The sequence below is a fragment of the Arvicola amphibius genome, chromosome 3 (assembly GCF_903992535.2).
Source record: "Arvicola amphibius chromosome 3, mArvAmp1.2, whole genome shotgun sequence".
Lineage (NCBI taxonomy): Eukaryota > Metazoa > Chordata > Mammalia > Rodentia > Cricetidae > Arvicola > Arvicola amphibius.
In genome coordinates, this window is record NC_052049.1 from 133956963 (window position 1) to 133981852 (window position 24890).

General features: G+C 45.3%; 1 protein-coding gene across 1 annotated transcript in view; it reads left to right on the forward strand.

Annotated features, from left to right (window-relative positions):
- The first annotated feature begins 9810 nt into the window (after window positions 1-9810).
- The window catches only part of Spg21 (SPG21 abhydrolase domain containing, maspardin), a 32540-nt gene continuing 17460 nt past the window's right edge, over window positions 9811-24890 (forward strand). Inside the window, exons 1-5 of the mRNA XM_038322358.1 lie at window positions 9811-10027; window positions 13941-14027; window positions 16927-17088; window positions 20026-20106; window positions 22687-22832. Coding sequence (XP_038178286.1) covers window positions 13965-14027; window positions 16927-17088; window positions 20026-20106; window positions 22687-22832 — 452 coding nt within the window. The 5' untranslated portion in view covers window positions 9811-10027; window positions 13941-13964. The remainder of the gene's footprint in view (window positions 10028-13940; window positions 14028-16926; window positions 17089-20025; window positions 20107-22686; window positions 22833-24890) is intronic.

The following is a 24890-nucleotide window of genomic DNA, read 5'->3' on the forward strand; positions in this document are numbered from 1 at the left end:
CAAAAGCTGAACATAGTGGCGTATTCCATAACCTCAGTAGGGGGGCAGCAGAGACAGGTGAATCCCAGTGACCCACTGGCTAGCCAGTCTAGCTCAGTGAGCTCCAGGTTCACCAAGAAACTATCTCAAAAAGGAAGGAAATGAAAAGGAAGAGCTAAGAGGGTACAGTAGACTTTAGACTTGAATAGAAACTTTTGCTCTTTTGGCATATAACCCCGTTGATCTTTGAACTGAAGTCATAAACCAGTGGTTTTCTACTTGGCTGGGGACTCACTGGCTTTCATAACCTTGTGAACCAGCTCCTTGTTATAAATCTGTTGTTTCTCTGCAGAACTTTTACTACATATGTCATTCTGGTGCTGCTGTTTTCCACTTTTAGACTTTCTACAGTACTTTTCCGCTAGAGGCAGCCACAGCTGGAGGGACCCTTTACCCCAAAAGGATGAAAATGGTTTTTGGAGTGAGAAAGGATCTGTGTAACTCAGAATTTCATCTCATAGATGAGGGGCCGAGTTCAGGCAGCTACATTGTGAGGAATCAGAACCCAAAGCCATAGATTTTTAAAAAATATTTATTATATTCATCCATGTGAGATCAGTTTTCTCCTTCCACCATGTAGGTCCTGGTTGCAAGACTTGGTGGTAAGTATCTGTCCTCTGAGCTATCTTGACAGCCCTAGACTCCTAGACTTTTTTCCTCAGGATTTATTTGATTTGGGAGACAGATGTTTCTGAGCACAAAATCCAGCCCTTGAGAACAGCTGTTGGAAGATTCCTTACTGCTTTTATACTTTATATTTAGGGAAATACAGTGTGCTTTAGCTGTATTTCTTTATATCCATCAAACAATTTCCATATGCAGTCATAATTTTGAGTGGCAGAAACTTGGAGTCAGTAAACCTAGCCTTGGCCCTACACTAACTGAGCCTAAGCTGCTCTTTTATCCTCTCTGATCTGCCTCCTGCTTGTGAAATGACAACTGTCGCTCTGCAGAGACGACCAGGAGGCACAGAACACAGATGTAATGCGCCCCGCACAGAGCCTGGATCTTCCAGATCATTCAATATATTTAGTATAACTTCATGCTTGTTGAGTGCCTGCCAACTGTCTTAATGACCTGAACTCTCTGCCTTCATAGTAATTCTGCAAAACAGAATAGTCCATTATTTCTCCAGAATGATGATGGGGCTCCTTTTTATGGGCTTATTACATCCATTACCATGCATCCATTTGCAAGTGACTAAAACAACATTTATTTTGTGTTTGTGTATGCCATTGTGTACATGTGGAGGTCAGAGGACAACTTTCAGTACTTGGTCCTCTCCTTGCATGTAAGTTCAGGCTTGGTGGCAAGTGCCTTTAACCACAGTGATTCTTATGCTTGGTTATAGAACTTAATTGTCTATACCAAAGTACAGACAATTGGTATGAGATAGTTTTAAAAAGCAATTAGTTTTGTATTTCACTGTTTTTTATTTAAAAAAAAAAAAAAAAAAACCTCTGACATTTACTGCTTTCTGTGATGTCTTGCTAGCCTTACACTGCTCTTATTATTATTGACTCAGTGAGATACTGTGTTGGCAGATGATAGAGAAAGTAGATACTTTGCTTCAGGGACTTTAATTGTTAAAAGTTAGTGATGGGGGCTGGAGAGATGGCTCAGGGGTTAAGAGCACTTGCAGCTCTTGCAGAGGACCTGAGCTCAGTCCCCAGCATCCATGTTGGGCAGCTGTACAGCTTCCCATAAACTTCAGCTCCAGAGGATTCGTACCCTCTTCTGTACTCCCTGAACACCTACACACATGTATACATACAGACAGACATGCACGTACACATAATTAGAATAGATCTAGAGTCAGCCATGGTGGTACATGCCTTTAATCACAGCACTTGGGAGGCAGAAGCAGGCGAGTCTCTGTGAATTCAAGGCCAGCCTGATTTACACAGTGAGTTGCAAAGCCTCATAATGAGACCGTGTCTCAAAAGCATAACTTTTATGTGGTGTTAGGGATTGGGACTCGGGTCCTCAGGTACAGCAAACATTCTTTTTGTATGTGACAGGACCTCACTATACACCCTTGGCCTAGAACAGAAATCCACCTGCCGCTGCCTCCCAAGTGCCTCCCACCACCACCACCACCACCACCACCCGCCCACTGGGAGCAGGGAGTAGGAAGGATGGCTCAGTGGTTAAGAGCACTTCCTGCTCCTACAGAGGACCTGAGTTTGTTTCCAGAACCCACGCTGGATGGCTCACAACTGCCTTCAACTCCAACTGAGATTTGACATCTCAGGCCTCTGAGGGCACCTGCACTCATACACATACCCCCACACAAGCACACACACACACACACACACACACTTAAAAATAAAATCTTTAAAAAATAAGGTGAGGGTTGAAGAAATGGCTCCTTGAGTAAGAATGTTTCCTATAGCCAGGTGTGGTGGTACAGGCCATTAATACCAACTCAAGAGGCAATGGCAGGTGGATTTCTGTTCTAGGCCAGGGGTGTATAGTGAGGCCCTGTCACACACAAAAAGAATGTTTGCTGTGCCTGAGGACCTGAGTTCCAATTCCTAACACCACATAAAAGCTGCATGGCGTGGATGTCTGTGACCTCAGTTGTGGTGGCTGAGACAGGCAGATTCCAGGGGCTTACAGTCAGCTAGTCTACCTTAAACCCAGGCTTCAGGTTCAGTGAGAACCCTGTCTCAAAGGAACAAGGCAAAGAGGAAAGGAGGAAGATGTCTGTCTTAGGGCTTCTGCTCTGACAAAACGTGACTGAAAGGAACTTGAGGAGGAAAGGTTTGTTTTCATTTACCCTTCCATACCACAGTTCACCATCAGAGGCCTTCAGGTCAGTCACCTGGAGGCAGAGTTGATGCAGAGACCACAGAGAACAACTGCTTACAAGCTTGCCTCCTGATTTGCTCAGCCTGCCTTTTATACAACCCACAAACAACAGTCTAGGGGTGGCACTGCCCACAATGGCCTAGGCCTTCCCATATCAATCACTAGTTAAGAAAATGTCCTACAGGCTTGTGTACAGCCTGATCTTAGGGAACTAATTTCTCAATAGAGGATTTCTCCTTACATATCTCTGGCTTGTGTAAAGTTAATGTAAAACTACACAATATCTGACATCTTCATCTGACCTTCATACATACACACCAGAACAAAACAAACCAAGGTAGATAGCTCCTGAGGAATGACTCCTGAGTTTGACCTCTTAGCCTCCACATGCATGCATTCATGCACACTACATACATGCACACATACCTACATATATGCATACACAAATGCACAAAGAATAATAGGACTTGAGGGGGCGGCAGAGTGTAACTCTATTATAGAGTGCTTATTTTGTGTGTGTGGGAGATATGATTATTCTCAGGACCGAAAAGAAAAAAATAAGTTACTACACAAATAGAAATTAAAATCCTAGTTTGGGGTAATGGGCTTAGTTCAGTAAAAGAGTACTTTGTCTAGCATGCTGCAGGCCCTGGATTTGGTCCCTAAGCACAAAAAAACATAAAATTTAAAATTCTACTTTCAGTGGTCATTTGTGCACAGGCTACTTTAAAATTTTTTAACTAGCTTACAAAGCAGCAGGTATCCTTGTGTCCCCTCCCTCAAAGTTCAGGGCTGGGAATGAAACCCAGGGCCCTTCAAGGGCTTTATCACTGGGAGACACACACTGTCTCTCATCCCATTCCCTACTCCCCACTCTTACCCCATCTCATTGCTGCTTTAAAAAAAAAAAGATTTATTTATGTATTTTATCTATACAAATGCTCTTTTTGCATGTATGTCTGTAGGCCAGAAGAGGGCATCAGAACCCATTACAGATGGTTGTGAACCACCATATGGTTTCTGGGAATTGAACTCAGGACCTCTGGAAGAGCAGCCAGTGCTCTTAACCGCTGAGCCATCTCTCTGCCCGCCCCCTTTTTTAAAGGGTTCCTGGTCCATGAAACTCAGCATTTCATATTATTTTCCCACTGAATTTTAGACCACTTTTTCCTTTTAATTTTCTTTTAATTCTTTAATTTTGCTGTTTGGAGGTCAAACTTAGGGTTTCACACATGCTACAGTATTGTACCTGGTAGCTGTGTCCCCAGCCCTGAGCTGCTCTTTTAAGAGCAGGGAGCTTGGAAGATTATCAGAACAACTCTAAGGGAAAGCTCTTGTACATATTCCTTAATAGGTTTTAGGGAGGCAGCTCAGTTGGTAGCGTTATGTACCCAGCTTTCATAAAGCCCTAAGTTTGATCCACAAAATTACATAAATTAGTGGTGCATGCTGGTAACCCCAGAAAGCAAGAGGGTGGAGGCAGGAAGATCAATTCGTTCCTGATCTTGAAGTTCAAAGACATTTGGTTATATAGCAAGTTTAAGCCAGCCTGGGTTACATCAGAGCCTGACTTAAAAAAAAAAATTCTTGGGGTTTTGAACTTAGCTCAGTGGTAGAGTGCTTGCCTAGCAAGCACAAGGCCCTGGGTTTGGGTCTCAGCTCCAGGGGCTGGGGAGGAGTCCTGAATATAGTCGCTAAGTTTATAAAATTCTGATCTTAGAATTAGAACATAGAGATTTAGTACAAACAAATTTACAACAAAGGAGACCAGACCTGTAGAGAGGAGAAATGCCTTGTCTAAGAATAGAATCAGAAGGGGTATCTCTGTGTCTGTCTATCTGTGCCTCTCCTCTGCCCTCCTCTCCTTCCCTCCCTCCCACCCTCACCCCCCTTGTGCATGTGTGTATGTGTTTGTGTGTGTCTGTGTGTGTGTCTGTTTGACAGTGCTAGAGTTACAGGTCATGCGTGCTGGGCAAGCACACTATCAACTGAGCTATATAGCCTCAACCCCAAATTCAGGGATCTTAATTCAGAGATGGCAGCTAATAAATTATTAATCACGAATAACTTCATCTTCAATATTCTGTCTTATGGGCCTTTAAATCACAAACTAGAGCGTAGCACGCCAGCATGTTCTCAGGCAGGTCTAGAGGACTTGTCTACTGTCTGGTCCCTATAGCCCACTGCACTCTGACAGACTCCACCTAGCAATGGGGAAGCAGCACTGTCTGGTATGTTAGCACGGCAGTCAGTATCCTGGAGAGCTGTAAAAAGATGGTGGTTTTCAGGGCTGCTGTGGAAATGGCTCAGTGGATAGTGATTTCTTGAGCATAAGGACTGAGTTCAGATCTCCAGCAACCATGCAGAAAGCTATCCTATTAGCCTCCTGTTATCCTAGACGGGAAGATCCTGGGCCGGCCAGCCAGCTCTTCAGTGAGCTCCAGGTTCAGCAAGAAACTGTCTCAAGGCATAAGGTGGGAGCAGTCAAAGAAGATACTGACAATGACCAATGACTTCTACATGCACATGCACTAGTGCACTCACATTCACACACGTGCATGTATCACACAGGATAGTATTTGAACACTCAGGCTGTAGCAGAAAGAGCCCACATCTGAATCCAAGGCCTGCCTGGGCTACTCTGTAAGATCCTGTCTCAGAACAACAAGACAGTATTGCAAGGAGGAGGAGCAGGAGGAGGAGGAGGACGAGGAGGAGGAGGAAAGAAAAAAAGAAATCCAGTCACTTCTTCACAAATCCATGGTTCCTGAGAATACTCAAATGGGTCCAATAAAGGGAGACAATCTGGGTCGAAGGCCAAGTATATACAAATGCCTAAAGTACTGAGAAATTACTAGGGAGGGGGAGGGCCCTTCAGATAGCTGCTATGGCTATGCCACATTGAACCCACAGAGAACTGATTGGAGAGCCAGACCTGCTCAAGGCTTCATATTAGATATGAACTTGAAGGCAATGGGGAGCTATGGAAGAATTTAGAACAGACTATAGTTCTTAGTATAGTTGGTTTAATTATATTAATCACAAGTAATATATGAATAGATTTTAAATTTTTAAATTTTTGTGTATGCGTGTACACCATAGGCATGCAGTGCCTACAGAGGCTAGAAGAGGATATTGGATCCCTTGGAACTGGAGGTGGAGATGGTTGTGAGCCATCATGTAGGTGCTGGGAGTTGACCCTAGGTCCTCTGAAAGAGCAGCCTGTGTTCTTAACCACTGAGCCATCTCCAGCCTCATGAGTAGATTTTTATATAAGCTCATATACATTAAATCTACAGTAAAAACTTTCATTCATCACTCAATCCTCGATTCCTTTGCAGGTCTAACAATTCCATTATTTCATGTATATCTTTAAAAAAATTGCCAGGAAGGGGCTGGAGAGACGGATCAGTAGTTAGTGGGCTGCTCATCCAGAGGACCTGGTTTACCCACATGGCAGCTCACAACTAATTGTAACTCCATTTCCAGAGGACTTGACACCCTCTCACAGACATACATGCAGGCAAAACACTACCAATGCACATAAAATAAAAATAAAATCATTTAAAATTGCCAGGGAGTGATGGCACATGCCTTTAATTCCAGGACTCAAGAGACAGAGGCAGGTGGATCTCTGAGTTTGAGGCCAGCTTGGCCTGCAGAGTCATTTCTAGGACCTAGAAACCCACAGAGAAACCCTGTCTTGAAAAGCCAAAAAAATAAAAAATTTGTGTGTGTGTGTGTGTGTGTAGGCAGTTGTGAGCCACCTGATATGGGTTCTGGGAACTGAACTCAGGTCCTCTGCAGTGGCTCTTAACCACTGAGCAATCCCTCCAGTCCTTTACATCTATGTTTCTCAGATACGTATATATATATATATAATATATATATATATATAATATATATGATTGTTCTGTGTGATTTAAAACAAACGTTATCTTGTCAAAAGAGAAATAAGCCCAGTGTGATAGCCACACCTGTAATCCCAGCACTCAGGAGGCAGAAGCAGAAGGATGACTATGAGTTTGAGTCAAGCCTGTGTGATGGGGGTATTCACCAGAGAAGACTGCTCGGACATGGGTTGAAGCCAATAAAAAGTCTTTATTAGCTGGCCAGTGACTACACTGAGTGTTCAGGATCCCAGTGTCGCCCCAAGCCTTTCTCAGGGTGAGCTTTTAAGCACAAAAAACATGATCTGGGTTGACATACTCCAGTTAACAAGAACAGTTAGTCAGAAATGGAACTACAAAGACAAAGAGCAAGGTCAGCACATTTAGAGACTTTCCCATAACTATGGACTGTGATGGGTTAGGTCTTTGTTTTAGTGAATGGCATATGGTGGTATGCACATGTTGAATTTTACAGACTGAATGGCACTTCCATCATGGAGTCAGTTGTGCTAAGGTGTGGCACCGTGTTACACCTGGTCCTTATATTGAGTTCCAAGCCAACCAGGGCTACAGAATAAAACTCTGTCTTAAGACACACACCCTGCTCTCATTCCACCCAACAAAAGTTTGGGAAATTCCACAAGCCACTTGGCCCTCTGTTTACTTTGCTTGGCATTCACAGCATATTTTGTGAACATCTAACTTTCTATCTTCACACAGGCATAGATGTTGTGGGAACATCCGGCACATGCCACTCAGGACAGCTGTAAGCTACCCACCAGTCTGTCTGCTCTATGGCCTGCCTGGCTCAGAAGTCTGCCGCCCACATTTGTGGATTACCAGACAGCTGGACACATAGATGTTAAACGCTCTGTGTGGAGCCAAGGACTGGACAGAGTGTTTGCCATGTGTTGTAGAACAACTGAGGACACAAATGACTCTATGGGACTTTTATAAGGGACACAACACATTTTAGGTCTTTAATATTACAATAAAATCATATATGTAGCAAAGCCGATCTACCATGTGCTTGGTGAAGAGCTCTCAGTTTTGAGAGCTGGTAGAACTTCCTTTAAAATTCTTTATCTGCCACTTTTTGTTATAATTTTGAGCAATTCAGTTAGCTTTGAGATACAAAATCACTAAAGCTTGAATTTGAGATCATTTTGCCTTAGCCTTTTGAGGGCTGAGACATCACTATGCTTTGGGGAAATGTGTCTGGGATTTATCTAAGTTCTAGACTGGAACCTAAGACTTGTGAGTCATAGATCAGTGGTTTTGTTTTGTTTAGACAAGGTCTCACTATGCAGCTTTGGCTGGCCTAGAACTCAGTGTGGAAACCAGGCTGGCCTTGAACTCAGAAAGACCCATCTGTCTCTGTCTGTGCTGGGATTCAAGGTGATCACTAACACTCTTAGCCAATCATGACTAAGGATGCAGTTCACTTGTCATCCTCCTTGACAGTAATTTCAAAACAGTTGTCTGAGTAAGGGCAAAGTTCATAGGCCCTATTAACAGGATAGAAGTGCTCTCTAGGACTAGAGAGATGGTTCAGTAGTTAACACACTAGCTGCTCTTCCAGAGAACCAAAATTGAGTTCCCAGCACTCAAGTCAGACTGCTCACAACCATAGGCAATTCCAGCTCCAGGGAATCCAAAGCCCTTCTTTTGTCCTCTGCAGGCACCACACACACACACACACACACACTCACACACACAAGGGTAGGGAAGTAAAGCAAGGAGCTGAGAGGCTCAGACGTTGAGTGTATATTACTCTTACACCCAAGTTGGACAGCTCACAAATGCCTGAATGCCAGCTCTTAGGGATTCAATACTCTCTTCTGCCTTCCTTACACACTACACTCAGGTGTACCACATGCTCTCCCACACACACAATTAAAAATAATAAAAAAAATTTTAAGAACTCCCTAAAACATTAGGATCTTGTTTACAATTCTTACAATTTTTTTTTTTTTTTTGGTTTTTCGAGACAGGGTTTCCCTGTAGTTTCTAGAGTCTGTCCTGGAGCTAGCTCTTGTAGACCAGGCTGGCCTCAGACTCAGAGATCCGCCTGCCTCTGCCTCCCGAGTGCTGGGATTAAAGGCGTGCCCCACGGCCGCCCGGCAATTCTTACAAATTTTTAAACAAGAGTTACAGGTGATTCAATATGATCACACATTATTTCAGAGCAAAACTGTATTTACTGAAAGGAGTCATGACGTCTGCAACATCTTTTGTAAGAACAGTGATTAGAACGTGCCTTACAGAAGAGGACCTGTGTCTGAGGACAAGCCTAGTGGTGATTATGTTCTCTTCAACATCAGCACAAAGACAAAAGGAGACAGGTCTTTGAAAGGAGGTCCAAGAAGGCCTCTGGTAACTGCACAAAGGTAAAAACAATCTTGCTGAGAAAAAGTAAGTAGTTGAGAAGAGAAAGGAGATGGGAGCATGAGAGGGAGACAGAGGCTAACAGGGTGATGATCAGTATGAAAATGTCCTAATGAAGCTATTGTTATGAATTAATTGATATATTCTAATTACAAAAGAAAAAATATATAGCCGGGTGGTGGTTATGCACGCACGAGGCTGGGCAGGGGCGAAGGCAGAAAGATCTCTGTGAGTTCGAGGTTAGCCCGGTCTACAAAGTGAGTTCCAGGACTGCCAGAGCTGTTACACAGAGAAACCCTGCCTCGAAAAAACAAAATCAAAACAAAAAAACAAAACAAACAAAATATATCAAGCTCCATTCACCAAAGCTAGGACCCGAAGGTGTCTCCCCTAAAGCATGAAGACACTTGAAAACTGAAGGCAGAAGCAGGTTCCCGGAGCCTACCGGCCAGACTTTCACTGCCATAGCTTCCTCCTCGTGCTCACGTCAGACAGGTGACCTAGGACCGACCCTTGCTCAGCGTTTACCTTGGCTCCAGCCTCTGTATCCCTCCAAGCCAATTGCACTCAGCCAGCAAGGACGCTCTCATCCGGGGCTCCACGCCAGCCGCGTCGTCATAGTTACCGCCAGAGTCCCACCCCTTCCTCGCCGCTCGGCCCCGCCCCTCAGAACCCGGAAGCGGGAGGCGCGCCCAGGGAGCTACGGGTTTCAGACCTGGGAGGCGGCGGCCTCTGGCTGCTCGGCCGCGCGCCCCCTCTGCCTGCTGTGCCCGCGGAACCTCTTCTCTGCAGCCGCCGGTGTCACCCGCTCCCCGCCGCCTGCCTCCGCAGCGCCCTAACCGGGGCGAAGAACCACTTGGACTGGAGAGAAAGGGACGCGGGGGTGGCCACGGCAGGTGAGGGGCAGGCCTTGGAAAGCCGGAGTGTGGGTGTGTGGTGCGTGTAGGGTTGTAGGTGGGTGTGTATCGAGCTTGCGTGACTTGTGAGCGTAGTCCACGAGTGGGCCGGTCCTTGTGACCATGCACGTGATTTATAACCGTGTGTGTATGTGTCTGTGTCTAAGGCCCAGCCTCGGTTCATTGCGGATGGTCGGTGTGCCTATGAGCCCACTATTGTGTGGCTATGGCTGTAACTAGTGGGATTCAGGGAGGCCCCTACGGAGGTTGGGGCACAAAAGTCTTAATCAGACATCCTTATTTCAAGGGGACAAGTGGGGCTGTGGGGCCGAAGCTCAGCAACATTTGGTTTCAGTAAACTTTTAAGGACTGTGAGTAGAGGCTAGTTGTTCTGGAGATCCTGCCTTACACCAGGTGTGAGGTTTGTTAATGAGTCATGACGAACGGCAAGAGTGTCTCATTTTCTTCTTTCCCAGGGAGTTAGAAGTTATGTGCTGATGCAGTTCCTTTGTCTCTATCTGCAACTGTCCGGCTCCTCTTGGTGCAAGGATTCTATAGACTAGGAAGTTATCTAATAGCTATGTATGAATTTTCAAAAGGCTTTCATAATAGGACCTTGAGAAGAGGCGTCAGAAGACGCCATGCAGGCTGTGTCTCCTGTCATGACATTTAGAGATAAGTGGATAGGTTCCTGGAGAAAGGGATAAATCCTCCCTGAAGAAATTGTCCCCAAAGATAGAACGATAGCTATTTAATATACATAGGTGTGGTGAGGGGTGAAGATCTGCAGTAAATAGCCAGCTGCAGGGCTTTAGGTGTAGTTTAGTGGCAGAAGCTCCTGCTTAGCATTCCTGAGGCCATAGGTTCAATCCCCAGCACTAATAATTATAGCTGTGTCACCTGGAGGCTCTCAAGTTCCAATACTTCTTTATTGGTTGTAATAACAATTACAGATTGTCCCTATGTAAGCCCATTATAGATTGAGATAAAGGGCCAGCAATATGTGACTGGCCATGCGAAGTAAACACTTGCAAAGGTGATTTCCTCAGCTGTAGGTGCAGGTTTTACTGAAACCCTGAAGGACAAGTGCATGCTCATATAGCCGACTTATTGTCCAGCAACACAAGGTCCAGAAAGGACAGGGTGTCCTCAGCATCCTGGAGGAGGGGTTTCCTTAATTGTGCTTGAAGCTTATCTCTAGCCCTTTCCCCAGTGGCTTGAACAAGTGCTTTTGTTTTGTAAAGTCCTGACTCAAGCCTGTTCCGAGCTCACCGCCTACATTCTTTCTTCATCCCGACCAGTTTGGTCACAATCTCAGCGAACTTTCTGGGCCCTGGACAGAATGTTTCTCCTGTGCCTTTTCCAAGTCGGAAAAGCATCCGACTTGGGTGGATGAAAGGGAGCTAGAACAAACTCCTTTTCATACTGCCACAGCTGCCGTCCCTTTGCAGCAGGTGTTCCCTTTCGTCCTTCCTAGCTGTCAGCTGGCCACATGCAGCATCTGTCTCCCCTTTCCTGACTGCCAAACCGGCACAAGTGTTAGGATCACTCGTCTTTACAAAAGTGTCCTCACAGCGGGGTAAAACCTCCTGTCTATCAAGATTAGATATGAACATTGCAATCCTGAGGCGGTTGTGAATTACACTGAAGGCTTTGGTAAGGACGGCCCTTCTACCCACTGCTGTGGGGAAGAAGTGGATAACTCAATGCGCCGTGTGCCTGCCTATGTGTTTGTGCTGTAGTTTGGGTTACGGATTGCTGCTGAGTCCAAAACTATGAACAGTCTTTATTGTAAGTTCGTTGATTCTAGAAGTAAACTTTAACAAGCTGGTTGATATTTTGAAGCAAGGTCTCACCTATCACTGTATAGCCCTGGCTGGCTTGTAGCTCACTATGTATGTCAGGATGGCCTTGAACTCACAGAGATCTGTCTTCCTCCTGAGTGCTGGGATTAAAGATGTGTGCCATAATACCTGACTGTTTCACATATTTTTAATATTCCCTCCTGCAGAACTTGTTCCTAGAAAACGTCTGCAGTGCTAGTGCGTAGATGCTGTCTGTGGGTGTTTCAAGTCTGTCCGAGAGTGAAATATTTCGTAATTAACTGTATGCGCTGCTGGTTGCTTTCATTTAAAAAGTAATAGTTTGAGTGAGACAGAAGAGGTAGATTGACTAAAATTTATTACATAAATGCATGAAACTATCAAATAATAAGAATTTTTAAAAGTAGTGAAAGTCATGTTGCAAAAAACAGTTTAAATGACTTAGATATTTTTAGACATGTTAGTATTTAAGATAAAATGGATTTTGTAAAGGATTGTGGTTTTTGTTTTAGTGTTAATAACCAAATCTGTGCACTTTGGTTTCAGCATCAGATTGGTGGTGATTTACTTTGCATTTTTAAACAGTTTAACAATTTTAGCCGAGTGGTGGTTGCACACACCTTTAATCCCAACACTCCAGAGACAGAGGCAGGTGGATCTCTGTGAGTTTGAGGCCAGCCTGGTCTATAGAGAGAGTTCCAGGACAGCTGGGTCTACACAGAGAAATCCCTCCTCAAAACAAAACAAAACAAAATTACAATTTAACAACCCTCTCTTAAAGTGTCTCCCTTTGCTTTGAGATGAGAGACCCTTGTCCTGCTAGCACTGTAATTAGAGTTTAATACTGCACTGTCTACTTTCACAGTCTCCTCAAAGTTCAGTTTAGTGATTCTCAAAGTTAGCATCCAGTGTTGTGTCCCTGAGGGAGGCCCAGAGAAGGAGGAAGTGTTCCCTTGAGTTTACAGTCCTCTGCCCCGTGCCAGTCTGAGAGCTTTTTCTAAAATGGAGATTCAAAGGCAGCCTAGAGTTAAGTCCTGCTCTTGAAGCAGGGAACAACCATGCAAGGCCAGTATTTGAATCTTCTCTGGTGGGTAGGCACAAGTGCCTCTCTTGGCAATAAGAACCTTCAGCAGGGAACCTTTCGAGTTCCTGTACGGCATTATATGGTGGAGCAGAGGATACCCAGTTCACAGCCCGGCACTAACAGGATTAGGAGGGGTTCTCAGAGGGCCTCCCTCGTTCATCTCTTTAGGACTTAGTCATCCCTCAGTCAGCAGATCAGGTGGGCTGACTGCCAAACCATTCTTGACTCTGGGGAAGCAAAGATGAATCCTACAGAAGAAACAAGTGCAGAGGTCATGGAGCCATCAAAACCAAAAGACATGCCTTTTTTCCTTAGGGACAGACACTCTGTTGTATGTTGCAGCATATTTACATTTATGGCACAGGTATTTCAGAGACTTTTTGTAACTTTTCAGCACTTGGGGATTGAACGCAGGGCTTCATGCGTGACAGGCAAGTGCTCTATTACACTCAATTACATCTCAGCTTATGGATCTTTTAGTATCGGTGAGAACGATATATTTGCATTCCACACTGGGTATTAACTACGTGTGAACTAAAGTTAGATTTGTGGCATATTATGACAGGCTTACTAACCCCTTTATCATATATATCCTATAAACAGATGGGAAGTTATTAAAATGGATTCTTTTGTTGATGGTTTTTTTTTTGTTTTTTTTTGTTTTTTTTTTTTTTTTTTGAGACGGGATTTCTCTGTGTATCAGCTCTGACTGGCCTGGAACTAGGTCTTGTAGACCAGGCTGGCCTCAAACTCAAAGAGATCCACCTGCCTCTGCCTCCCAAGTGCTGGGATTACAGGTGTGCGCCACTACCGCCCCTCTTAAAATGGATTCTTAAGATGCTGTCAGAAGCCGGGTGGTGGTTCTCTAGTTTAAATCTGTACTGATGAGGTAAACAGCCCCCTTTTGCTGGTTAAAGTTTTATCGGTGCAGCTAGACCAGCCTCTGCATTGAGTTCAGATGTGATGAGAATTCTCACTGTGAAACTGTTATCTGTTTTTATTTCAGGGTTCACCTCCATTTCCGCTCATCATGGGAGAGATCAAAGTCTCTCCAGATTACAATTGGTTTAGAAGCACAGTTCCCCTTAAGAAGGCAAGTATGCTTTTACTGTGGTTTGTAGTCACTAATCGTCATGTGTAGTTCAGAAGCTGTGCCTCAGTACTGTGTAAGAGCGAAGGTTACTGCTGAATACTGTGATTGGCTGTTATAGAGTGTAAGGTTCACTGCTTCCCTGTTACATGCAGTTATCTTTGGAGACTGACTGCAGTAGAATCAAGTGTAATGATTTTCTTGTTTGCAATTCCTTTTACATCCTCAGCCTTGGATAATGTAGTGAAATGCTCGCAACAACATCTATACAGTAAGTACAGTCATTTCTGTTTCCGTTCCTGAAATGTAAGCTTCATAGAACTGTGTGTGCAGTGATGCTTTCTTGCTCTCCTGTTACTGTGACAAAAACCGTGACCAAGGCAACTTAGAAAAGACTTTACTTGGGGGTTTCGGTTTTAGAAGGATCGAGTCTCTGATTCTCACGGCAGGGAATGTGGTAGGCAGGCCTAGTGCTGGAGCCGTGGCTGAGTACTTACATCCTGATCAACAAGCTCCAGGTGAAGAAAGACATACTGAGACTCCTTTGACACCTCAAAGCCCACGCCCACTGACACATCCCCTCTCACAAGACCACACATTCCCAAACAGTTCCCCTAACTGGGGACCAAGTATTCAAATGTCTCATCCTACACCACAGATGCATACTTACTCAGCCCTGGTCATCCTCCGGAGCCCATTTGCTTAGGATGTTTGTAAATCCTCAACAGTTCAATTGAAATTTGCTTTTGACTGTGAGCCAGCGCCATGCCACTCATAGACAAAGGGCTGATCCCCCTGCAGCAGCATTAGAATACTGTGGTCTCAGGATCATCTGTGTTGCGTGTTAATCATTTTAGCAAGACAGACAGCTAAGAAAGTATTGTGCAAGTCTGAATTCATATAGACATCTGAGCTACATTTTGCTGGGCATAGGCTTCCTGCAAATAGACCAAGCACTGTTGTGGAGACTCCTCAGGCATCTTATTTAATTCTTCCAACAGTGAGACAAGACGGGTCTAGGGTACATATTTTATAGACAAGAAATCTGAGGTCCATGGAGTTAATTAGCATACTAGAGATCATTTAGTCTACTAGACTTTGGCTTGAAAATCAAATTAATCTGGCTTCAAAGTTAGACAAACTCGGGCTGCTTACTAAGGGAACTCCCTTCCCTTTTTGCTTCCTAAGAGACTGTTGCCATCATAGAAGAAATGGGGTCCCTCTACCTCACCCCTCCCTTCAATTAACTACCATGAGCTTCTCTTGATAGACTCACTTCCTCAGCAAGCTGATTGCCATCCCCAAACCAACTAAATAGTCTTAGAAGTCATCTCATTTCATTGATAGTTTGCTCCCCCCACACCTCCCCAATTATCTGTCAGGATAAATTTGCTTGAAATTTCATGGTACTTTGGTTTTAAGTTGTCAAGCAGAGCAGATGGTGGTGGCGCATGCTTTTAATCCCAGCACTTGGGAGCAGAAGCAGGCTGATCTCTTAAGTTCGAGGCCAGCCTGGTCTATAGAGAGAGTTCCAGGACAGTCAGGGCTACACAGAGAAATCCTGTCTTTCAGAACAAAACAACACAAAAAGGTTGTCAAGCAGATTCTGTGTGTTGTGAAGAAGCTCTGATGAAACTGACATTCAGAGAATCCAGGGGAAGTTGAAGCTAAATACTCGTGGTATTTCTGGCTCACGTTCAGAGTGCCTCTGTCACTTCAGAGTGTGTGCACGAGCTGCTATTTCAGACCCTGATGTTTGTGTTACTCTCCTTCCAAGTTCGATCAGTCAGACAAGTCCATCCCTGGAAGACCGAGGTCTGTGCTTGTCTTTACTGATTTTGCAAGACTGGGATTCGTTGTGTGGGCTGGAAAGGTCATCAGTTTTGTTGTGTGCTTTTTAAAACCACAATCACAAGGGGACCTAGGAATCAAAACAAATGGCAAAACACAAAGGTCAAGAGCATGAGCTGTGTTGTCACCATCTGGGGAAGGCCAGGCGGAAATTATTTGGAGTCCCTGGACTTTGCCTTGTCCCATTTGTCAGCTCTTAGTGACCCTGGTGACCCTGGTTAGTCAGCTGCTCCCCACAGACAGACACTGGAGTCCACAGTCCTGCTAGCTAGAATTCAGGGGGAAAAAAGATGGATATTGGTTTTAATGTTGAGTGTTGGTGCAGTGAAGTATAATAACAGCTAGCCGGCCCTGAGTAGCTCCCCACTGTCTGCATTTCTGAGTGACGTTCTTGACTTGCCTCGTTTCGTCCTTTCTTCCCTGTCATGAATCACGAAGGCCTCTGGTGACCTCGTCTTCCTCCCATCCCTAAAGCAATCACTTTCTCCACTTCCCAACCTCACGTGAATGTTGTGGACAGTGACCACACCCCTACCTGCTCCTCATCCCTGATGAACCCTCCCTCCCTCTCAGCTTTGCTCACCTGGGGTCTGTCCAGCCTCTCCCCAGAGTGGGTTCTCAGTTCCTCCTGGCCTGCCCTGTTCAGTCTCTGACCCTGCTGACCCTAGCCAGTCCTCTGGGCCAGCACTTAAGAATGACTGCAAACTGCTCTTGTATACACGCACGCATGCATGCATGGTTGCGCACCCATGGAAAATATAAAATGCCATGTAGAGTTTACTGTTTAATGGTAAACAAAACAGACTTGCTCTTACTCTGGGTAGGCAGGTCAGTTAAAAAGAGAAAAGGTGACTCTTGGGAAGTTGACAAAACACACTGAAGAAAGGAAAGGAAACCAAAGCAGTTTACTGTGGGGTGCCCATCTGTGCCCCCATGTTACCCTGGAACAAATGCGGCAGCTCTGTTAACATTGCCAGTGACTATGAAAACCAGCACCTTCAAACCCCGGTTCATGAGATTTTCCTTTGTCCCCTTTTAACTTTCCCTCCAGATAATCGTGGATGACGACGACAGTAAGATATGGTCGCTCTATGACGCTGGCCCCAGAAGCATCCGGTGCCCTCTCATCTTCCTCCCTCCTGTCAGTGGGACGGCAGACGTGTTTTTCCAGCAGGTCTTGGCTCTGACTGGCTGGGGTTATCGGGTGATAGCTGTAAGTATGGCGCTTCAGCATGGAAACTCGGGCTCGTGGTCCTTGGCCCTTCTGCTTCTCACTAACTATAGTAATGGGAGCTTTTTATCTGAAGTCAGATTATGTTCTCCTGTTTTATTTTTCAATCATGGCCGAGAGCTCCGCACCACTAAGCTGTGCACCCTGTGCTTGTTTCCTCTTTTAAAGTATCCTCGAGGTGTCGTCAGAAAGGCTTTGTTCCTGAGTATTATTTCTTAGCAGAGTTAGGGCTTGCTCTCGTTTCCCACTGTTTCTTCTGAATTTTTTCTAGAGTAAGAGTGTTTACGTGGAAGGTGCTGTTTCTTGTGACAGAGGTTGTGATTCCTGTGCCTCAGCGCAGGGTGGTGAGGAAAAGCCTGTCGTCAGCTTTGTATAGCCGCAGTGGCCTCTGGGTCCTGCGGTGTTCCGTTCCCCAGCTCCCTATGTGCTGCTGTTGTAATCCAGTTGGTCACTGTCTGAGGGAGAGAGAAAGTGGTCACCTACCTCCTGTTGGAAGGGGAATTAGTTACTTGGCATGTTACTGGGACAGAACACTTGACAGAAGAACGTGAGGAGGGAAGGATTTGCGTGACTCACAGTCAAGGGTACAGATCATCATGGCAGGCAGGAAGGCTGCCAGGGCTTGGGGCAGGTGGTTGTGTTGTAACTGCAGGTAGCGGCAGAGAGAAAGCTTGCTTTTGTGTTCGGTCTGTGACCCCAGTTCGTGTGATGGTGCACAATCAGGGTGGTCTGCTCTCCTCAGCCTCATCTGGATAGTCCCTCACCACACCATGCCAGAGAATGATCTCCAGGGTGAGCGTAGATCCTGTAGAGCCAACTGTTCATATTAACCATCACAGAAGGAAACTGGTTTTACACATGGGGGTCGTGTTAGAAAATCCGAGTGCTCTTTGTCCTGACAGCCCTTCTCTTGAGAGAACAATTGGCTCCAGCGCTGCTCCAGGCGCTCTCTGGCTTCATCTCTCATTTCTTCCACCATTCCTCAGATGGTGTGAGTCTTGGGTTAACGTCCTGTGTCCTGGGTACTCAGTCGTCCTTACACACAGCACACAGGACACACACAGCGCACACACACACACACACACACACACACACACCCAGGAGGGTGAGCACCCAAGCCCTCCACAGCCATGCGTGGAGCCTGAGCTGCCCTCAGGAGTCTGTCCTCTAGAAAGCAAATGATGACAGGGCTTTCTGCCTCACACTGGCCGGTTTCAGACGCCTTACCTCTGATTTTCTTTGCCTTTGAGGTTCTTTTCTGGTTTAGTTTAGTTTTGGGTGGCGGGTTGGGTGTGGTGTTGAGACAAGTTCTCTCTGTGTAGCCCTGACTGTTCTAGAACTATTTCTGTAGACCAGTCTGGCCTCAGACTCAAAGAGATCCACCTGCCTCTGTTTCTTCAGTGCCAGGAACCAAGGTGTGAGTCAGCACACCCTGCAGGATTCTTTTAAAAATTACGCTTGCTTGTTTGTTTAGTGTGTGTGTGTATCTGTCTGTCTGTCTGTGTATCTGTGTATATGCACGTGTGCATGTCAGAGGAACTGTACTCCTGTAACTGAACCTTTCATCGATTGTGAACTGCCCAGAGTGGATTCTGGAAACCAAACTTGGGTCCTCTGGAAGAGCAGCCAGTGCTCTTAACCACTGAGCCGTCTCCAGCTCTGAAGAATGTAATACAGTCTGTCAGTTTACTCAGCTTTACTGTTTTAACTGTGCATGTGGGAAGGGGGTATTAAATTTTGTACAACTTTATTACCTATAAATGTTGTTGGGTTTGGTCTTGGGGATTAAGCTCAGAACCTGTGTAAGCTGGCCACATGTCTACTACTGAGTCAAGCCTTTGTCTTAGTGTGAAGACTTTCAAATGAAAGCCTTTATAAATACATACCCTTTTCTTTTAGGGTGCCATCTACATCCTAGTCGAGAAGCCTTCTCCACAAAGAGAATTTTATAATAAAATATATCAAGTCCAAAGTTATCCTATAATTTACATAGCAGGATCTATCCTATTGATTTTTTTAAATGACAATATAAATCTGAGGGCTTAAAACAACAAAACAAGACCTTTGGTAGGGTTTATGTATTTGTAAATGAGGCCAGAGATAGAGCTCAGTGATAAAGGACTTGCTAAGCGCACACACGCACACACACACACACACACACACACACACACACACAAACACAAAGAAGTTCTTAGGGGACAAGTCTCAGTCCCTAGAAATGAGTTTGTAGCTTATATTTTTGTCTTCATTATCACCAGTGCTACCAGACAGGCTTATTAAGGTCAGGTGTCTTTTTTTTTTTGTCATAGTGAAAGTACAGGAAATCAGAAAAACTAAGAAAATTGCAAATGATCATTTTATTGAACAGTTCCTTAAAGAAATCCTACTAAGGGGAGGGGGCTTTCTTAAGGAATGATTTTATCTCCAGTTCTCCTGGCTCTTTGAGCCTCATGTTCTCAATTCAGAATGAAATTGGGTTTCTTTGCCTGGAGGAATTCTACAGGAGTTGCTCTTAGCGCTCAGTCTATTTGAAAAGGAAATTGATACGTATTGAGATTGTTGTATGTGGGCTGGAGAGACGGCTCAGTGGTTAAGCGCACTGGCTGTTCTTCCAGAGGACTCGGGTTCAGCTCTTAGAACCAACATGGCAGCACACAGGCATCTATAACAGCAGCCCCAGGAGACCTGACAGGCTCTTCTGGTCTCTGTTGGCACCCACATGCATGTGGCGTTCAAACACAAACACACACCTAAAGATAAGCTTTAAAAAATAAAAAAAAAAAAACTTAAATGATGCCATTTTTACACACTTTGAAAAAGAAGCAAAGGCCAGGCAATGGGAAATGTTGTCATGTTATTCCTGAACTATTCAAATAATGAGTGGCATTTTAAGTTTTTAACATAAAATTTCTATTTCAGTTGCAGTATCCAGTTTATTGGGATCATCTTGAATTCTGTGATGGATTCAGAAAACTTTTAGACCACTTACAGTTGGATAAAGTGAGTACCTACACTAATAACATGTGATGTCTGTGCATCTTATAAAGGCTAAGGTTGTCTTTTATTTTTTAGTAATAGCTTTATTGTGATACAATTCACATATCACACAGTGTACTATTTTTAAAGTAGAAAGTCACATATTTAAAATTCCAAGATATATTTGTAGCTGTCAACACTATCAAACTTTGGAGCCTTTTTTTCACCCCCCACCAAAGGAAATTTTTTGAACCAATGAGATGGTAAAGATTGGGCTGATGAGATGGTAAAGGCACTTGTCACCAAAGTCACCAAGGGCCACATGGTAGGTGGAGAACTGTGGCTTGCCCTGGTGCCCGTTATACATTGGGCGCCAGATGTGGGGGGGGTCTCTGTGACTACCAAGGCCAGCAGAACAACAGTCCAAGTGAGATAAGAAGGCAGTCAGGGTCAACACAACTAGTAGCCAGTGGGGAACCTGACACCAGCGGTGTATTTTAGGCATATTTAAGCATAGCATTTGAAAAGGTTTCTGGGGATAATTAACTTGTGCTGTGTGCACAATAGAGCTTAAGGCATGAGTATATCAAAACTGTCATGGAGTACATATGACATCATCCATAAAGATGTGTTCTGTAGATTGACCACATGTGACATCATAAGGGTCTCGGAGGATCTGGTCTGGTTTCTGTCATACAGATATCACAAAGGGCACCAGGCTGTTAACCACCTTCCAGCCTTCTGGGAGGAAAACATGGTACACATCTCCCTTTGAAGAGACAGCCCTTCACGTTTAACGTTCCTGGTTTCCCTAGTGCTTTCCTGTGAGCACAAGGACCTCTGTGCCTCCTCCACCCTCCAACCTCCACAAGCATGCCATGGCATGTGTGCACCTGCGCCTGCACACAAACACATTTTTTTAACGTACGTAGGAAAGTTATTATCAGTCGTCCCCCATCTTTCCTCCTAGCTCTGCAGCCTCTGTGCCCTTATCTGCTCTGGACATTTTACCTGAGTGTGATTATATGAGAACTGGCTTTTTCTGCTTAGCATAGTGTGTCTGAGGTCCTTTCCAATGCAGCATGGGTCAGCACAGGTTGAGCATCCCTGTCTGAAATGCTTGAGATGGTGGCTCAGACTTTGGAGTAGTCACATACAGTTCATCTGTTGAGTGTCCCTGACCTGAAGATCCAAAATGCTGTATAATCTGAGATTTTACCAGAATTATGCCCTCAAAAAGGTTTTGGTTTTAGGGCATGCACTGGCTGGTTTTGTGTGTCATTTTGACACGAGCTAGAGTCATCAGAGAGGAAAGGCCTCCATGAGCTCCAGCTATAAGGCATTCTCTCTATTAGTGATTGATGGGGAGGAGCCCAGTCTATTGTGGGTGTGTCCACCCCTGGGGCTGGTGGTCCTGCCTTCTATAAGAAAGCAAGCTAACCAAGCCTTGGGAGCAAGCCAGTAAACAGCACTCCTCCATGGCCTCTGCATCAGCTCCTGCCTCCAGGTTCCTGCCGTTTCAGTTCCCGTCCTGACTTCCTTCAGTGACGAACAGTTCTGTAGAAGTGTAAGGTAAAGAAACCCTTTCCTTCCCTACTTGCTTTTTTTTTTTTTTGGTCTTGGTGTTTCGTCACAGCAATCGAAACCCTAACTAACAGGGCATTAGATCATTGTTCTGTTTCAGGGAGACAGCCTCATAGCTCAGGTTGGCCTCAAGCTCACTATATAGTCAAGCATGACCTTGAACTCTAGGCCTTCTACCTCCCAGTGCTGGGAGGATTAGCAGTGTGAGCCATCACACTCTGCAGTCCCTGAGGCTGGATCCTAGAAACCTGACGGGTGACAAGGGCATGAAGAAGACAAACGCGTATACAGAAAAGCTGGGTTTGGGTGAGCCGTGCGCTCTGATGGAGGTGTACCAGTGAAACCTCAGCGAGTTTATGGTGAACCACTGAACAAGGAGGCGGGTTTTGCTAGTCTCAGGAGGAGGTAGTGGGGCAGTTTCAGGTTGCAGTCATCCAGAAGGAGGAAGCTGTGGTCGATAGTGTCTGCATACACTGGTTTTAGCTGAAGGTCCGTTGTTCATCAGCACTCTCTTTTGGTCCGAGGGAAGGCTTTGCTAGTCCCATGGGTCCTTGACATGGCTGTGCTCATGTCAGAGATAAACGTCCACTCGCTTCCACAGCCGTGTCCAGTTTGGCTTCCCGGGGTTTTGTTTGCTTATTTAAGACTTGTATTAGCGTACGCACAGCCATGTGTACTTGCAGAGGTCGCAGAGGGTGTTGGTGTCCTCTGTCACTCTCCATCTATTCCTCCGAGGCAGGGTCTGGGGCTACAGGTATGGGCAGGACACCGGCTTGTCCCATGTTGGGATCCAAACTACTCCTCCAGACTCTGCAACAAGCACTCTTAACTGCTGAGCCATGTCTTTAACCTTCCCTGTGTTGTTCTCTTAATGGGGTGTGCACATTTATTTAAATGTCTGTACGTTTCTAACTGCTGTTGCCGTTTCAGCCTGCTAGGTAGTGGTGGCATACTCTGTGGTTCACAAAAATTGAAGCAACTCGGTGTCTTAGGCTCCGCCCTGTGTTTGTGTATAATCAGGTCCATCTGTTTGGGGCGTCTTTGGGAGGCTTTCTGGCTCAGAAGTTTGCTGAATATACTCACAAGTCTCCGCGAGTGCACTCCCTCATCCTCTGTAATGCCTTCAGTGACACGTCTATTTTCAACCAGACGTGGACTGCAAACAGGTAAGAGCAGAGTTTTAAATGTGGGCTTTGGGGGAGTTTTGATTCAGTGGCAATAGAAGGTGGATTCAGCTCTTCCTTTACTCGGTTTGGGCTCAGCGTGTTGTCCCGTGTTTCCAGTCTCTCTGGAGCCCCACAGATAGTGTTCTGTCCTTACTTGTAAGAGCAAGTTCTCTAAATGGACAGTTTTGTGTGGATTTTCCCACTTTTCTGTCACGCTCTGCTATTAATTTTCATACAGTTTGCTTTCCTTCTTTTCTGGGCTGTTGCCCTGAGGGGTGATAGAGGAAGATGAGAGCCGTCAGTTCAGTGGTGTGATCATGGCACTTCCTGCCCCTTCTCCAGAAAATTTTACATCGTAGAATTTCTGTAGGAGCTACCAGTAAGGTACCAGGTTCCCCTCAACAATCCTTTCATTGATTTTAACATTTTATTTTTAATCTTTGCCTGTGTGAATGCAAACCATGGTGCACTTGGGGCAGTCAGGACCCCTTGGGTGTGAGTCCTGACGTTCACTATTGTGTATGCCATGGTAACTGGCCCCATGGGCTTCTAGGGAGTCTCCCTTCTTGCTGTAGGTGTTCTAGGATGACAGGCTTCTGCTCCTGCTTCCGGCTTTGTGTGGTTTCCAGGGATCTGAACTCAGATCCTCACCACTTTCATGGCAGACACTTACTCCACTGAGTCATCTTCCCAGCCTGGTTTTAACATTTTACTTGATAGATTAGATGGTATCTTTAGGCAAACATGTACTCGTCAGGAAGGCTAGTCTCTCCTCTGAACACACATCCATTTACTTCCCACTTGAGGTAAGACCCAGTGAATTAAGTACAAGTTGTTGGGGTAAGGGAAAAGATTTGGTAAGTCGCAAGACCCAGAAGACCTGAAGACCAGGATCCCAAATGATCACCTTAACAGAGACTTTTATTTTATTGTGTGTTAGAACAGGTTTTAAGCTTTTATTGTGGAGACCTGGTAATGTGTTGATTAGAAGGGCTGGCTGATTTAAATGCTGAGAAAGATCTGTGTCCTCAAGGAAGCCCAGGCCTTCCCAGCAAAGGGTACCAGCTGTTCTTCTTGCTGTGTGGACATCCAGTCCACAGCCCTGTGGGACAAAGGCACTGACTCCAGGGCTTTCTTAATGAGAAAAGAGAGGTGATTTCAAAATGGAATTGCTTAAGTTGGAGGAAGAAATCCTGCCCTGCTCTGGTGAACTTCTGTGTAACCATCCCAGCAAAACCAGCCCTTGGCTGTATACTGAGCAGCACTCTGGCTTGGGGCTTTAACTATAGACCTGGTTAAAGGTGAAAAGTCAACCTTCCTCCTTGTTCTAGGGGCACACTCACCGTTCCCCTTTGGAATTAGCCTAGGACAGGAATGGATTTGTACCATCCCCATTCACTGTACCCCAGTATAAAAGCTTTCCTGTGTAGTTTCTGGGTAAGGCCTCAGGCCGCATCTCTATGTCTTACTTAGTAAATATTTCTAGTAAATTCCTCGCTAAAGGGAAAAATTGAGCAGAAATCTTGTAGGACTCAGCCATTTTGAATGGATTAGCCATCTTCCCCAAGGCTCACAGGAGGTCGTGTCAGAATGCAGGGGGGCTACCTCTCTATGCTGCCACCATGAGGGAAGGCTAAGTGCTGCCAGTGTCTGTCGCCAACCTCTACCGCGTGACAATTCAGGAATCTGACTGTCCTTGGTGGGACACGAGAGTCTGGTGTCAACATTGCCCCATAGTGCTGGATCCACAGTCTAATCTAGGTCTAGGCCCTTTGACAGATGGCTTCTCGAAAGTACTTGGGTTGGGCTGGTCCACTTTGCTGTATGCTCATGTTCTTCTCTAGCTCCTGGGAGGTCTGTAGGACCTGCTCGCCAGCCAGAAATGGGTGGGTGGCTGTAGTTTATGCAGGCCTCCAAGAGGCAAACTTGGATAAAGGTTAATATCGCCCCAGTGTTTTGCATACCCAGTCACCCCTGGTCCTTGACTAAGTCAGCATATTCTCCAAAGGGAGAGATCTTAAGTGACCTATCACATAGTACAGTGTTACATTTATTACT